Raw genomic sequence first — 18,473 nt, forward strand, 5'->3', positions numbered from 1 at the left:
ATAATGACTGATGAGGTTAGAGAACACCTGACAAGAGATCAGAGACCATTCCTTCATCCAGAATCACTCCAGATCCTTCAGATTCCCAGCTCCATGACAGTGCTTCTCCTCTTCAGTTCACCCCACTCATTTTCTATAGGATTCAGGTCAGGGAACTGAAATGGCCATAACAGAAGCTTGGGTTTGTGCTCAGTGACCCATTTTTGTGTTGCTTTTAAGGTTTGTTTCTGGATTATTGTCCAGTTGGAAGAGCCAAACATGGCCTATTATAAGATTTCTAACAGAGTCAGTCACTTTTTTGTTTTTTTATCTGTTGGTATTTGATAGAATCAGTGACTGCGTTTACATGCGCACGAATAATGTGATTATTTCCAATAATCAGAGTAAGGACTTAATCGCATTATGATGTTTACATGTCAAGAGCAAAGCTCTCCACTCCCGTTTACATGCAATTTCCATTATTCTTATTATTCGCTAAGAATTGTGGTAAATTTTTTTTACTGCCATTATTCAAATACCCCACTGCACAGCACAAATGATGGACTCAGAAAGAGCAGGTGTGTTACTGGCTGCTGTTTTAATTTATTTACATCTAATGCAAAACACTTTTGTATGGTTGCTCTCCGCGCTTTTTCGGCACCATAGAAATGTGATGGCAATTCGTTTGCTTATGCTGCCATCGCGTTCTACTCGCTGTTTCTGTATGAGGGTATGGAACAGAGACTGGTGGCAACGCGTTTTGTTTTCCCCTAATGTGATGCTTTCTTCCCCTCCATTGATTTTAATTTGCATATTATTACAGGTGCGAGTCACATCATTCATGTATGTCACAAGCGCATGCGCACTTTGGTCAGAGCGGATATACTGCGATTAAGGTGTTTACATGCCTGTATATTTCGATTAAAATCGGCGTACACCACCTATGTTAATATGATTACGCTTGCTGCGATTATGAGCTTAATCGCATTATTTAAATCAAAGTATTGCGTTTACATGAGGTAAAGTTTAATCGCAATATTGCCAATATCTCATAATTGCGTTAAGAGGGTGCATGTAAACGCACTCATTGATGCCATGTGTCCAGGACCTCCGGCAGAAATATAGGCCCACAACATTAAAAATACAGCAGTATATTTCATTGTACACATGGGGTACTTTTTATCCCTGTGTTCACCAAACCCATCTTGACTATTGACCATAGAAGCCAGTGCCATTTGAAGTTCCAGTCGTGTCTGACAACTGAATATGCTGGAGATTGTTTTTTGTTGAAAGCATTTTCTTTTCTTGATTTTTTTTTCTTGAAGCCCTCCCAAACAACATGTGGTGATGTAGGTGCTGTTTGATCATTTTTAAAAGGTTTTCTGACCCCGAAACTCAACCTTTTTCTGCAATTCTCCAGCTGTGATCCTTGGAGAGTTTTTGGCCACTCAAACTCTCCTCCTCACTGTTCATTAGGACGATATAGACACATCCTCTTCCAGGCAGATTCATAACATTTTCTGTTGATTGGAACTTCTTAATTATTGCCCTGATTGTGGACATGGGAATTTTCACTGCTCTAGCTCTTTTCTTAAAGCCACTTTCTAATTTGTGAAGATCAATTCTCTTTTGCTGCACATCAGAAATATATTCTTTCGTTTTTCTCATTGTGATTATTTTGGAATTTGGCCTTTGTTTTGTTTTACCTTCTATTTATATTTCTGTGAAACAGGAAGCCATGGCTGTATAATTTCATGTTCATAATCGCGCTGGTGTGCTCAAAATTGTGAATATGAATGGGAATATATATTCAGATTTTTTTGTAATCATAAGAATTTCTAGGGGTACCAGTAATTATTATTTTAAAATAAAAGATCAAAAGGATTAACAGTGCACATTTAATTTCACAGCCTTCTTTGATCATATTTACCAAGCGTACCAACAATTCTGACCACGTGTCTACTTACTTGCTCACAGTCAGTTTACATTTTTTCAGATATGTGCTGATCTGTACTGATATGGTAGTCAAAAGCAGCTATGGGTAAACCTCACACCATCACATTTATCATTATAAAGGAGCCGAAAGCACAACATAAAACATTTCTGACATTTCTTGCAATTCAATATTTCAATCATATGGCTTGAGAGGGCAAAATTCCATAGTGCACCATATAAATAAATAAAAACATCTGTAACAAAGAATGTTTTCTGACCTGCTCCAAGTAGTGCAGAGAGAGGTTAATATATTTTGCTTCTGTTAGGATCTGACCACCCACACCTGTCTTTCCCACTCTTTCAGACCCAGCCAGATCCACCAGGTGCAGCTTCGAGTGCCGTACCATGGCTGAGCCCAGCTCTTTGCTGCACAGGTGAATGGTAAAGATGCAGTGAGACCTTGTAGAAGCCTGGTTCATGGGAGTCTACATAAAGATGAAAACATCAAAAAGAGATGACTTATGAGTCAAATGAATTCATTACAGCAAATACCAATTTCAAGAGTTCACACTTACATATAATAGGATTTAGCAAATAGTAAACATATTTGGCATGCTCTCTTGAAGGAAGAGAGCATGCCAAATATCCCCCCCCCCCCCCCATCCCTAGTATGGGGCAAGAATAGTTTAAGAGTGAGATGTTGGGGTGGAGGATGGATGCCGGAAAACTGTTGTGGGACAGAGGTGAGTCGGCTGTGTATACAGTGGGGGAAAAAAATATTTGATCCCCTGCTGATTTTGTAAGTTTGCCCACTGACATAGAAATGATCAGTCTATAATTTTAATGGTAGGTTTATTTGAACAGTGAGAGACTGTTATACATTGATTTGCATTTTAATGAGTCAAATAAGTATCTGATCCCCTATCAATCAGCAAGATTTCTGGCTCCCTTTAAGAGAGTGCTCCTAATCTCAGCTCCTTACCTGTATAAAGATGCCTGTCCACAGAAGCAATCAATCAATCAGATTCCAAACTCTCCACCATGGCCAAGACCAAAGTGCTGTCCAAGCATGTCAGGGACAAGATTGTTGACCTCCACAAGGCTGGAATGGGCTACTAGATCATCGCCAAGCAGCTTGGTGAGAAGGTGACAACAGTTGGTGCGATTATTCGCAAAAGGAAGAAACACAAAACAACTGCCAATCTCCCTCGGTCTGGGGCTCCATGCAAGATCTCACCTCATGGAGTTTCAATGATCATGAGAACAGTGAGGAATCAGCCCAGAACTACACGGGAGGATCTTGTCAATGATCTCAAGGCATCTGGGACCATAGTCGCCAAGAAAACAATTGGTAACACTACGCCGTGAAGGACTGAAATCCTGCAGCGCCTGCAAGGTCCCCTTGAAAGCACATGTACAGGCCTGTCTGAAGTTTGCCAATGATTCAGAGGAGAACTGGGTGAAAGTGTTGTGGTCAGATGAGCCCAAAATCCAGCTCTTTGGCATCAACTCAACTCGCCGTGCTTGGAGGAGGAGGAATGCTGCCTATGACCCCAAGAACGCCATCCCCATGTCAGACATGTTTTTCTGCTAAGGGGACAGGACAACTGCACCACATCAAAGGGACAATGGACAGGACCATGTACCGTCAGGGCCAGGGCATTGAAAATGGGTTGTGGATGGGTATTCCAGCATGACAATGACCCAAAATACACGGCCAAGGCAACAAAAGAGTGGATCAAGAAGAAGCGCATTAAGGTCCTGGAGTGGCCTAGCCAGTCTCCAGACCTTAATCCCATAGAAAATCTGTGGAGGGAGCTTAAAGTTCAAGTTGCCAAACGTCAGCCTCGAAACCTTAATGACTTGGAGAGGATCTGCAAAGAGAAATGGGAAACATCACCAGAAACATTTGACCTCTGTGATTGCCAACAAGGGTTTTGCCACCAAGTACTAAGTCATGTTTTGCGAAGGGGTCAAGTATGTATTTGACTCATTAAAATGCAAATCAATTTATAACTTTTTTTAAATGCGTTTTACTGGATTTTTTGTTGTTATTCTGTCTCTCACTGTTAAAATAAACCTACCATTACTGATAATTTCTTTGTCAGTGGACAAACATACAAAATCAGCAGGGGAGCAAATAATTTTTTCCCCCACTGTATATATACACATATCATGTTAATTAAGTTGATCAATTACACAAGCTCCACCTGTGCTGAATTGGTTGATTATCTGTTAATTATAAATAGTATTTATTTTTCAAAGATAAAAGTATTATACTGTGATGGAGAGACTGTAACGTAGAGGCGTGACAACGGGAGTAGTGGACCAAATGCAGCCTTTATTCAAAAAACGTGGTCAGAACAGGCAGGGTCAAAACAACAGCAAAAACAGTAACATCCAAGGCACAGGCAAACGAGTAAACCACAAAACAGGTGAAGGTCAGGGCAGGCAGCAAACAATCACAAAACATAAAAACAGTTCAAGATAAAAAAACAAACAAAAAAACAAACAAAAAAAAACACAAAAGGCAAGGCAACGCAACATAACAGGCTAACAACCATCAGTGATGTGAGAATGTGTGTGTGCCATTCTTATAATGTGAGACTGATTAGGTGATGAAAGACAGGTGACTGCAATAGATGAGTCCATACAAAGGATTATGGGAAATAGAGTCCTGGGTGAATGGTAAAAGTCAGGGATGGAGTGCCCTCTGGTGGAGCTCATGGGCACTCCTGTGGGTGATAGTGACAGTGAAACATGGGCCATATCCCAAATGGCACCTTAAACCCTCGCAGTCTTCCTCTGAGACCGCACTTTCATGACATAATGGCGCTTTGACTGTTGGGTAGAAGTCTGCTGCGAAGTTTGCTCCAGTGCGGGCTTGGCAGAAGTGCGGATTGAGGGCGCATAGCACCCTTCTGAATGTAAAAATGATGAATGGGAAATCCGATGGTCTTGTGGACTTAAAGGACACGAGCATGCGGCGGCCATTGTAAGTCCATAAGACCGCAAGTGCACACGAAGCGTTCCGTTTGGGACAGGGCCATGGAATAACTCATTAGGATACACTTATTAATGAGATAAAATGAGTAAATGAGATTATTAATGAGTAAAAGATATGTATGTGAGCTGAAGACCTGAGTCTCTTACACTAAGAGCTAGTAAAATATGTTACACATTATCATCCTGCTGTCAAGCTCCTAGGCTCTCCAAAAAGCTCCTCTCATGCTTTAGATCAGTGCCCTACACTCTGACTGACTGCCATCCTCAAGGCTCCTTCCAAGACGTGTTCACTCTCCCCAGACTTTGAATCATCCACACATGCATTCAGTCAGCTCGCTCACCAAGGATGCTACTAATACTCTCTCTCTCTCTCTCTCTCTCTCTCTCTCTCTCTCTCTCTCTCTCTCTCTCTCTCTCTCTCTCACACACACACACACACACACAGTCTGTCTAGTCTCACGCATGTAAGTGAAACAGGTCAATTTAGATCAAAGGGAATTATTTATGTTTTACAGGGAATTTAGACAGAATCACTGTTTTACGACTGATCACTGAGTCGGCCAGCGATTCATTGAAGGAGCCGTATAACATCAACTCTGCAATGGACATTAATATCCAAAATATAGTGAAAACACTATTTATTAGCATGGCAACAAGATCGCCAGTTTACCTTGTAAGCACAAAACATAAGATACTTCTATTTTCAATATAAATAAGACTTTATTGGATAAATATAAGACATCTAAACTAGTCTAACACATAAGTAAGTGAGTATAAGCAAGTATTATTTGGTCAGTATTTGTCTTTTGAATACCTAGGTATTGTGCTGAAAGGTGCTCCACACATTCTGTTTATCATTATTTACAGGCCTCCAAAATACTCTCCAGCCTTTGTTGAAAAATTCACAGAACTGTTATCAATGATTTCCATCATTGTTCTATCATTGCTGATTGATATCAATGATATGGCACGAGCAAGACACAAGAGTAATCCTAGGGCAAGCGTGGGTCTTTGATCGGCGAACAGTATCCAACATGGCAAGGCAGAGAGATAATCCAGGTACACGAGCAGTAGTTCAAGAGAGGTGCAAACAGAGTCCAAACGGCAAGGCAAATGGTTAATCCAGGAAACACAGGCAAGAATCAAAACACTTGAAAACACACAAGGCAAGGCTATGACAACTAAGTGGGCTCCGCAGAGTAGCTGTCGTTAGGAGAGTGATATACGCTATACAATACTCTGCAACTAGATCAGGAACTGAATGTGTTTTATATGGTGTGTGTAATAGTTCTCAGGTGAGCGTGTGATTAGTGCAATAAACTGTGTGTGTGACGTCAGTGCAATAGATGATGGGAATTGTAATCCATGGGTGACGTGCAACAGTAGTGTAGTGCAAGAGTCAATTCGATGAAAGGGCGACCTCTGGTGGCTATCGGGTGGAAGGCCACAGACCGAATTTGTGACATCAGTAGAGGTCTAAACATTTCATCCATTGTTATTAAGGATGTAGCACTATCTGATCACTTCTGTATTTTCTTCGATATCTTGATCTCTGCTACCACTGAATCTAGATCTGTCTCTGTCAGAAAGAGATGCATTAACGAGAACACAAACGCGCTATTTATGAAGGCTATATCTTTAACACCAAGCATTTCTGCAGACTTTGTTGATATTCTCCTGGATTCATTTATCTCAAAAGTTAAGAATTTTATTGATGATATTGCTCCGGTAAAGGTCAGCAAGAAATCTGGCAGACAAAAATCATCTCGGAGAAAATCAACAGCAGTTCAGAGTATGAAAAGACAATAAGAAAAGCTGAGCGGATGTGGCGGAAGACGAAACTCGAAATTCACTATAGCATCTATAAAGACAGCCTTCATGCTTTCAATGTGGAACTAGCCACAGCTAGCTAGACCTTCTTCTCAAACCTTATAAACAGTAACTTAAACAACACTCGCACTCTTTTTGCTACTGTGGAGAGACTGACAAACCCCCCATGTCAGTTTCGCAGTGAATGCTCTCCGACAGCAAATGCAATGAATTTGCTTCCTTATTATCTGAGAAGATCAATAATATCAGAAAGGCGATTGGCACATCTTCTAGTTATCCAATTTCAGAAAGAAGTGACTATGTCTGTTTTGGAAGCAATTGATAGCAAAATTTTGGAAGAAATAGAACAGCATCTTAAATCGTCAACCTGCTATCTTGACACACTTGTGATCTTTTTTGAAAAGTGTGCTTAACCCCTTATCTGTCAAAGATCGGCGACAGCCCTAGATTAATGATGTTTCACTTTAACAGCACGTTAAAACATAACACTCTTACTTGATCTGGACAAACTGTGCATCAGTAGAAAGATTAAAGACTCTAGCTAGCTTCGATATTTGACCACTGTTTTGATAAAACATTGTTGCAGTAACAGTAATCAGTAATTTATTAATTTATGTCAGGAGTGCAAAATAATAAATCCATATTATGTCAAATTTGGAATAGAAATTCACCACGCATTCATATTCAGTCACGTCTGCAGCGGTTTATTTGTGTTCACATAGATTCCCTGAACAGCGTCAATAAGGGTTTATAGTCCAAAGATGCATATACACGGAGAAATATAGATATTTACTTAATATTTCTTCAGACAGAATCACAATTTGTATTAATTTTCCACTGATTTAGGCGATTTCATTAGCATTAACACTTCCCAGCACTGTATCTGTGTGTTAATCTTCCGTGGTCATAGTATGACTCAGACAAAGCCGATTTTTTGCTGAAATTGTCAATCTTATTATGCATCACATCCCGCCCCTTCATCCTGTGATGCGTTTCCTGTGCTTTTCCTTGTACATATCTGACCATAACAAAACGCAGATAAACACTTTTACACACAAAGAACATAGATAATAAACACACGATTGTGATAGGATATGGTGTGTATGTGATTTTCTTGAGATTTGAGGTATTTTCATAACAATAAAGAATTTGTACATATGAAATACTAATTTGTGCAGCAATATAAAAGGCTATAAATAGCATATTTTAACAGTAAATGGTCAAATTCACATGTGATCGCAAAAGGAAGTTATTACAAACACTCGATGGTGGTTTAAAGTGAGTTTTGACTAAAAGTATACTAATAATCTCATAAATTGTTTTATGTAGCTTGATTCTAATGCTCTAATGCAGCGGCAGAACAGGTGCAGTTCTTCTTCATAATGTATTTTGTCATAATAATTCACGTAAGGTCGTAAGAAAATGTTTTATTGTATTTTTTTAGAAAAACCTTTGATAATAGTTGGGTAAATGTATACTGGGATTGAAGCGATGTGGCTTGGTAAACCTTGTAATACCAGAATAAAGGCTAATAATGGCGGAATAAAACACAATAATACTGATAAAGGAATAATGAGGATTATGTCTCATACCTGGTGGGGGTATGAAAGGCTCGTCTAGTTAGCAATAACAATAGAATCATGAATGGGGCAGTTTGCTGAGCCAAACATGAGGAGTCTTACAGGGGTCATAAATAAATTTTATTAGCCTTTTATTAGCCTTCTCTAAAAACACAAATGACATGGTCTTAGAAAATGTTTCATAAAATTCACAGTTTTAGAGATTATGTCCTGAAATTTCAAATGAAACATTAGTAGACTTGTGGCTTTAGCTTCATTGTGTTTAAAAAATCATATCCCCACAGCAACATATTTTTTATGCATTTAAAAATATTTTTAATATTTTTATTTTTGTTTTCATGTTTGAGCTTATATATCTTCATTATCATAACAGTCTGAGTAATTCTGATTCTTGAACAGTAAACTTTGAAGTGCCAGCTTTGTGAACATATGTTGATTATGTATCTAGTCAGAAAGACTCATGAGCAGCTACAGTTGTTAAGCCTCTTCTGAAAAAGCGCAATCTTGATAACACCATGTTGAGCAACTATAAACCAATATCAAATCTTCCTTTCATAGGTAAGCTTATTGAAAAGTTTTTAATCAGCTGAACAACTACTTAAACTCAAATGGATACCTGGACAATTTTCAGTCTGGTTTCCGAGCACATCACAGCAGAGACAGCACTCATTAAGATAATAAATTATATTCACTTTAATTCTGATTCTGGCAAAATATCAGTGCTGGTACTACTAGATCTTAGTGCTGCGTTTGACACTGTCGATCATAACATACTTCTAGAGAGACTGGAAAACTGCCTATCACAGCTATGCTGATGATACCCAGATTTACCTAGCCTTATCTCCAAATGACTATAGATAGCCCCATTGACTCCCTCTGCCAATGCATTGATGAAATTAACAGTTGGATGTGCCAGAACAAGGAGTTAAACAAGGAGTAAACTGAAGTCATTGCATTTGAAAACAAAGATGAAGTTTTCAAGGTGAATGCATACCTTGACTCTAGGGGTCAAACAACTAAAAATCAAGTCAAAAATCTTGGGGTGATTCTGGAGATAGACCTTAATTTTAGTAGTCATGTCAAAGCAGTAACTAAATCAGCATACTATCATCTCAAAAACATTGCAAGAATTAGATGTTTTGTTTCCAGTCAAGACTTGGAGAAACTTGTTCATGCCTTTATCACCAGCAGGATGGATTATTGTCTCTTCACCAGCCTTCCAAAGAAGACCATAAGACAGCTGCAGCTCATCCAGAATGCTGCTGCCAGGATTCTGACTAGAACCAGAAAATCTGAGAATATCACACACAGAATATCACTTACACTGGCTTCCAGTTACACTGAGGATTGCTTTTAAAGTACTTTCACTAGTTTATAAAACACTCAATGGCCTAGGACCTTTCCTAAAATTCCTAATTCCTAAATACATTGCAGATATGCTCACTGAATATAAACCCAACAGACCACTCAGATCATTAGGATCGAGTCAGTTAGAAATACCAAGGGTTCACACAATACAAGGGGAGTCCGCTTTTAGCTATTATGCCACCCGCAGTTGGAACCAGCTTCCAGAGGAGATCAGATGTGCTAAAACATTAGCCACATTTAAATCCAGACTCAAAACTCATCTCTTTAGCTGTGCATTTGTTGAATGAGCACTGTGCTATGTCCGAACTGATTGCACTGTATTTTATGTATAATCATTTTCTATTCTTAACTGTTTTAAATCCATTTTTATATAATTTTAAAAGTTTAAACAGAAGGTTAAAGTAAGTGCTGTGATGGTAAAGAGAATGTGGGCAAAGAAAGACAAGTGTGTTGTTTAATCAGTTGAAAGTAAGACCTCAGAGTTCTATTTGTTTGGTTTATGATGTTCAAAGTAAGTAGGAGGTGACGTAGTGAAATAGTTAGGTGTTTTGGAAGGTTTTTTCACTTAGTGCGGAAGAGTTTGAACAAAGCTTGAGAAGCTTGTTTTTAAATTCCTTGTTTTTATTGTTGTGATTATTATTCTTTTATTTAGTTCCTTGTTATTATTGCAGTGATTATTATTATTATTATTTTTAATGACTACTTCACTTCTTTTTCATTTAAAGCACTTTGAATTACCACTGTGTATGAAATGTGATATATAAATAAACTTACCTTGCCTTGCCATGCCTATGTGCTACTCTCCAAAATGGCACTAATACGGTGATGCGGAGGAGACAAATTATTGAATAAAGTTATTTTGGTTTTCTTTGGCATAAAAAGTATTCTCGTAGCTTCGATAAATTACGGTTGAACCACTGATGAACCACTGTAAGTTTCTGAGCCTTTACCGTGTAAGGATCCTTGCTGTCTATGTGAGGGCCAGAGCGCTCTCAGAATCAATGTTCCCTCTAAACTGTGCGCGTGCGGCTGCGCAGGCCAGACGAAGTGGCCGCGCAATAGATTTTTCAGACCGTGCACATTTTTCAGACCGCACAAAAAAAATTTTTTTCAGGGGTTAAACATCTGAGCATCAAAGGCGATGCAGGCTAGGTAATAAACATTTAAAATGGTTACAGTTGGTGAATTTGATCATGGGCTGAATGACTTGACCAGTCTGGCGAAGAAGTTTGAAGCGCTTCTGGAGGAAGCAGACGATGCGGTCCCGGGTTTTGTAATCTAGTTTGTTGCACTAGTTTGTTGCACAGTTATTAAATTGTTTATATAGGCTACCTTTAGGAAAAATTACACCATGTCAATTTAATAGGCCTATAATTATTGTTAAGCACCGCATTAGCATTTTTCTTTCAATGAAGTTCCACTTAAATGTTGTACCTGCTGAGAAATGACTAAACATCTTGGATACTTTTATTTTTTATATATATCATTATCAGTCATAACCAGTGAACCAGTCATAACCTCTCTAAACCTTATTGAAACCTTATCAACCAAAGATCCTTTAAGTTCAACTAAATTGACTGGTAAAACACCATCATTAAAATGTTCCCAAAGTCCAACCATTATAAAGGATATTGAATAAATATCAACCTTGTAGACATATTGATGCATTTGCTGTCATCTCTTTGAATCCCCTATGGCTAACGCAGGCTCGTGGTCATTTTCGTCAGGCCGTGTGGTTGCGAATTGCTCAAAGTACTGAAATGTGCGCTCAGAAAAAAAAAAATTTGCTCAGTGCTGAAAAAAAATTAGAGGGAACGTTGCTCAGAATGCATCAGAAATATCTTAACTTGGGTTCCGAAGATGAACGGAGGTCTTACAGGTTTGGAATGACATGAGGGTGAGTAATTAATGACAGAATTTTCATTTTTGGGTGAACTATCCCTTTAACCCTCTGGGGTCAACAAACACAACAGCGCTTTTTGTGGCATTTTTTCATGATAACGCCAAAATTAACTCAAATTGCTCTGTCATTTGTGATCGTACAGATAAGAGCAATACATCATTCAAATCTGTAAAGCGTCTAATTTATTTGTGTACACTCACAATATCAACAAAACATTGTGCTTTTATAAAATGAAAAAAATATTCAGGGTGCGCTTTCAGCCATCTTGGTCTACACGAATATCTGTTTGAAAGGCGTCACAAAAATTAACCAAAACTCAGCAAATACTTGACACACAGACATGAGAAATATGTCTATAGAAAGTGTATATTTTTAAATGCAGTAAGTCTGATTGAAAACAAATATTCTCTGATAAAATAATCTGTATGAAATGTGAGGTCCACTCTTTCCCATCTGAGCTGAATATCTGTAATGTGATCATGCCCATGAGTGGCTCGCGCCCTTTACTATATGATAATTAGCCACGTGAGAAACGCAAACATGTAAACACCCTCATCACCTCCGTACACAAAGCGTGATTGCTAATGTAATAATTTCTCCTGATATGACCATGCAAACTGATTTTTTTTTTCCTTTTTGGTGACCAGATACTTTGAAAATTTCACTTCAACTGTTTTTCTCTGAGAGTGATGTACCAACATCAGGGGCCGGTTGCACCAGCTGGACTAAAAAGGTTGGGTGTAAGCTCTACGTTGGACTTAGTTACGTCCAGCTTTCCGATGATTATTTACACCTGTTGCACCATTTAAAACTACGACTAGGTGCAGCTAAGCTTTAGCGTAGACTGTGCACGTCCGCGCGGACACGACGCCGTTCGCGTTACTATGGTTACAACTTGAATTTGCCGGCTCCAATTAATAAATAAAAAATGGCTGCTGAACCGAAAATAAGAAAATTAAATTACTCAGATTGTGAAACAAGAAAATTTTTTGAACTCTTCAGTAAGTATATGCATATTTTAGTATGCAAACAAACAGCTGGATTTCAGTAACAAATATTCAGTAACAAATAAGAAAAAACAAGACATCTGGCAAAAGATAACAGCGGCAGTAAATGAAGCTGAGGGTGGATTAGGAAATCGGATGGAGGACCCCCTCCTAAAATCTCACCCTACAGCACTATTATAATGGATGTTTGGAGACGACTCGCCAGTTTTTATCAGTCTAAAAGGCTGTGACACTAGTGCAAGCAACATAGATGTAGCGGAAGAAAAGCAAGTTGAAGCAGAAGAGGACAAATGATTAATCAGACAGCAGTTATGAAGGTAGCGTTATCACTTAAAATAGTAGACTAATAAATAGTTATAGGCTATAGACTGACTGACTACGGAGTAACCTACACAAATTTCTGAAGCAAATTATATTTCAATAATGGATTCAACTTTTGCAGATAATCCCAATCCGCGTTTAGCACCGTGGACAGCTCCCAAAAAACACGACATCATTACCAGCTCGAAGGACAAGGGAACCGGATCTTAAGGCTGTGTTACTGGAGAAAGAAATTATGAGAGTGGAGATGGACACAGAGAAGTTAAAAAGAAGCTTGAGCTAGAGAAACTTGCCTTAGAAATCCAGCTGTTAGAGCGAAGGGCCAGCTACACAATCGAGAATGACAGTGTGTTTTTGAACATGAAGTGAAGTGACATACTGCCAAGTATGGTGACCCATACTCGGAATTCGTGCTCTGCATTTAACCCATCCAACGTGCACACACACAGACCGTGAACAGCCATTTTATGCTGCGGCGCCCGGGGAGCAGTTGGGGGTTCGGTGCCTTGCTCAAGGGCACCTCAGTCGTGGTATTATTGAGGGTGGAGAGAGTGCTGGACATTCACTCCCCCCACCTACAATCCCTGCCGGCCCGAGACTCGAACCCGCAACCTTTGGATTACGAGTCCAACTCTCTAACCATTAGGCCACAACTGCTCCGGGTGTGTGTTCATGGTGTGTGTGTGTGTGTGTGTTCACTGCTGTGTGTGTGCACTTTGGATGGGTTAAAAGCAGAGCACAAATTCCGAGTATGGGTCACCATACTTGGCCAAATGTCCCGTCACTTTCACTTTTTCATAAAAATTACTGACTGATGGCTCATTAGGGGATGGCCCTTTGTCTCTCAGGTGTGAATCACTAAATATTCATGGCCATTTTCACACCCTCGCATACTGCCTTTCTAACACAAAACATGTCTTACAAAACTTAAATCAGTATATTGTTTTCTGTGAATGAGTGAATGGGATAATTTTCACATCATTTTGTAGCAAAAACTCAGTCTACCATATCCTGTTCTCAAAAGTCTTGTGAACAAAATCTTCAGTATGTGATTCGTGGCCTTATTTCAGTGACTTAAAAATTTTAATTTTTCACTAACTACGCATAAACATTGTTTTCTCAATAACACAAATATGTACATTCATGTTGCTTACATATGATTGTAGCCCAGTTTGTGCCATTGAATTTTAGGCATTAAATCAAATAAATATAAAGCCGGAATATCTTCCTTTGTGTTCAGCAGAACAAAGACATTCATACAGGTTTGGAACTACTTGAGGGTGAGTAAATGATAGAATTTTCATTTTTGGGTGAACTTTCCCTTTAATATATTTTTAAGATACTGAAAAAAACACAAATGTAATGGGTTGTCAAAACTTCTCCAGGGCCTCAAAACCACCTCAGACCCCAGAGGATTAAAGTGCAGAAATAAATAGGCATTTTGTTGTTTACTTGTTGTTAAATTAGATTTCAATTCATGTTTCTCTTGTACGAATATACTTTTAATTTTTGTTCCATAATTGCTGTTATTACCCTATATAGTACAAGCAATTTTAAGAATGGATGGAAACAAATTGCTGTTATAGGTTTAAAGTAATCTAATAAGTAAAATGTATTAAATGTACAGACATTTTAGGAAACCTTTTAGGAGATTAAAAACAAAAAGGTGAAAAACTATTTTCTTAAAAAATGTCTAACAAAAATATCTGTCAATCCTAAACACTGACTATTTAAACAAGGTCAGAGTAGTACGCCAATAGAGAGCTGAATCATCCTTTACATACAGACTGATGTACTTACCTCTGCAATCATGCGATTAGTGTCTCCTAAAAAGAGCAAATCCAAAGCTTCCTCTTCATTTGCCGATTGTTGCAATGACAGGTTCTTGAGGTGAATGTTCTGGTCTGGATCTTCCCTGATTGTCACCTTCCTAAGTCAATGACAAAATGTTAAGAATGTTAGCAAACAAAATACAGGGCATCAGGACTACTATTCAATGCAATGCATTTAAGGTTATGTTTTTTCCAACATAATTGCTATAAGTGGACAGGAAAACTCTTTTTCTGTTATCGCTGCACTTATGTTAACATTATTGAGCATACTGTCCATACCTTTTGGTATAATAATGGTTTTAAGCTCTATAAACAACATCTGTGACATGCTGTCGACAGAGCTTAAATACTTGAATTGAATTCTGAACATTAATTACAGCATAAAGTCAGAATAGAATCAGAGTGGAGTTTAATATTACAGTAAACTAGGATATATCTAAAATTATTATTTAAATGTCTCAGTTACAACAAAAACTAAGGGTGCTTTCACACCTGGCCCTTTGTTTCAGAACCTGGCACGTTTCCCCCCTTAGCTCGGTTAGTTTGGGCATATTTGAACAGGGCAATCGCGCTCGGATCCGCTCCAAAACAATCGGTCCGAGATCGCCTGAACGAGGTGGTCTCGGCTCGATTGAAAACGAACTCCGGAGCGGTTCGGTTGTAGTGAGCAAGCAATCCGGAACGAACCAGGCTATATCACAATGTATGATGGGTAATTATGAAAGTTCCGTGAAAAGTATTCAATTTGTTGTTTTGCTAATACCTCAAAATGAACCTGTGAATGTCTGTGGGTGAGCACGTCTTCGGCATTCAAAATCAGAGTGCACTTTTTCATTTTCTGATGCAGTCTTATTGCTCTTATTCATAGTAGGTGCATTTAAAAAAAATTCCTGATAAATCCTGGACTCCTGCTCAAAATTGTAAATTTTTATAATGACAGCTACAAAAACAACAACAACAACAAAAAACAATAAGCCGGTGAAGCTGTTGTCGTTCCATCCTGAGGGATGACAGCCGTGACAGTTGTGGAATCCCAGAAAATAAACCTTGTAACCGTGACCAATGACAGAACAGTTTACTCGCGCGTGACTTGTATTAACAAATTTGGTCCGTTTAGAAACGTTGGCATGTGAAAGCGAATCGCACCAATAATAAAAAGCAACATTGTAATCATTTTAATCTCTGTTTCGGAACAAAGCAATCAATCTACAGCTGTGAAAGCACCTTAAGATATCTGACGTGACAAGACTTATATCAGGCCAAGCGATAAACTACAAGAAAAACAACATAAAGAAATCATTCCTAATGAAAAAAATATGCTAGCACTCATGGGATTAAAGGGTTCATGGTTCGTTAACCTGTTAACCTTCGCCCCCCATTTTGGGCCTCACAGGTGAAAATAACCTACCTAAATTAAAACGGTAACAGTTCCGGACAAAGTGTGCTACACAAACAAATTAGGTATCTTTGAAAGAAGACACTCTAGGCTTTACTATCCATCATCCAGAGTTGATAATGCTCAAAAAGATAAAAAAGTTATAGACACTGACGTGCCTTTAAAAATATTTTTCCACACTGAATGTTTTTTTTATTTCAAATACAAATACATGAAATAAGTCCTGGAGCAATCCAGAAAAGTAATGGATTGAAAGCCACATGTCTCATGAGTTTATATTTCAAATTTGAAGAAGATACCATGAAAAATGAGATTCCTGCAATATTTTTTCTGAAACTATTTATAGTCCTCCCACCCCCCTGTTTGAGGAAAAATAACCACCAAATGGATTGTAGAATTATACAAACTATTTTAGTCATTATACATATTCCTGCATAGGTTTTAAATTATAAAATAATAGACAGAATTTTAGACATCATATAAGTGATTTATTTGAGCACTAAAAAATACAATTTGAGTAATAAATTAGAAAAGAAAAAACAGAAAAAAATGCTTTGTATATAGTATGTATGTATATATTCTGATTGCCAGACATAAACTGATATTGGCAGACGTGGTCATATAGTCAGTAATCACACGCGGATATGCGTCCATACAGATGATAATCATACAGATGGGCCATATAATCAATAATAGCTGATCATTGAATCACAATGATAGCCGTCATAGAGTCGGTAATAGACACGCTGATGTGCGTCCATACATATTAGTGTTGTCACGATACTGGAATTTCTAACTTCGATACGATACCTTGAAAAATATCGATACTCGATATCATTTTCGATACCACGGAGAAAAAAACTGCCACAATATTAAGGGGGTAATTTTTTTTAATTTAAAGATAAATGTAACAAGTCGAGAACATGCGGTATATTTTACATGAACAAAAAAATGTCTTGAGGTACTGCATTTGTTGATTTATTTATTAATCTTTTATTAATCTTAGTTAAATGTTAATTGAAACTAACGTTTACTAATACATGTACTAATTAAAATCCAAAGTTCTATTTGTTGATATTCTCATTTGCTTCATAACCAAAATATTTCCAGATATAGGGCCCTATGAAATCCGTTTTATTTTTCCCCAAATTCCGTTAAATTTCTTTCTACATTAAATTTTTTCCATTTGAATTTTTCTGGATTCCATTTTTTTCCGTTTGAATTTTTCTGGACTGTCTTTTTTTTTTTTTTATGGTCAAATTAAATGCTATTAATCTAAAAGCATGTCTAATTCATTAAAATCATGAAAATTATACAATTTAACATTTAATTTATTAAAAGTGTAACAAAAATGACACGTTTAGGGCCGTATTTATTTTTTTCTCACCTTATGTTTTATTGTTACCAAATTCTGTGTTTTAGCATGTCTATTAGGCTATTTGAATGCATACAAACATTAAATTTTTTTATTTATTCTTACAGTAGCCTTATGAAATGTGTTTTCCCCCTCAGAAATTCTGTGTTGTGTATTTAAATTTTACTGGATATCAGATGAAGGCATAAAACTATTTTAATTCATTTATATTTGAATTAATGAAAATTAAACATTTACATTTTTGGCAAATGAAGGGGATTTACTATTAAAATTTAAATATTTTGTGATTATTTCTTTAAAAAAAATTAACAGTAGTAGTAAGTAGTAGTATTATGTACATTCTACTAAATAATATTAATATAGCCTATTTCTGGCACACGGCCTTTAATAGGCTAAGTTAAAACGAACTTTTATTTTGACGGGTTGCCGTGAATACTTCTAAAGTTCTGTGTGTGTATGATATGACGCTAGTTTTACTCAAATTAAATGGTAAAATGCTCGTAAAGTGCCTTTCAGATCAGTTCTGGAGATATTGTTGATGTATTTATGTCCTCATTGGGACGGCAGATGCTGAAATCACCGCGAGCGCCACATTAGTAAACACAACCGCAAGTGCAGCACATTCACACAGAGACGCGCAGAACATGCAGGATTCATATTTAAATCCACATTTGCAGCTTAATATTTACAAATACTAGTCCATATCGCGATTTGATTTAAGTGTAATGACCTACGTTTGATTAATTCATCCAAACTTTGACAAATTCCGTGACATTCCGCGTTAAACTGTAAATTCCGTGTTTATGACTGGATTCCGTGCGCGTTCTCTGCATCGCGGAGATCATAGATCCCTACAGATAGCGCTCCTGCTGTGTTCTTTAACAACCAGAGCAGTCATCTTTCTATTCACTTCACTTTTGCTATTTAACCAGAGCGAAGGA

The 18,473-nt window shown here is 37.7% G+C and overlaps 1 protein-coding gene across 1 annotated transcript in view; it reads right to left on the reverse strand.

Moving 5' to 3' along the window:
- kif6 (kinesin family member 6) overlaps nt 1–18,473 on the reverse strand; it is a 156,904-nt gene that overhangs the window by 113,230 nt on the left and 25,201 nt on the right. The window contains exons 6-7 of the mRNA XM_079385612.1: nt 14,730–14,859; nt 2,193–2,399 (exon numbers count right to left, since the gene is read on the reverse strand). Of these exons, the coding sequence (XP_079241738.1) occupies nt 2,193–2,399; nt 14,730–14,859 (337 nt within the window). The remainder of the gene's footprint in view (nt 1–2,192; nt 2,400–14,729; nt 14,860–18,473) is intronic.

Source organism: Barbus barbus, assembly GCF_936440315.1.
Source record: "Barbus barbus genome assembly, chromosome: 30".
NCBI classification, from domain to species: Eukaryota; Metazoa; Chordata; class Actinopteri; order Cypriniformes; family Cyprinidae; genus Barbus; species Barbus barbus.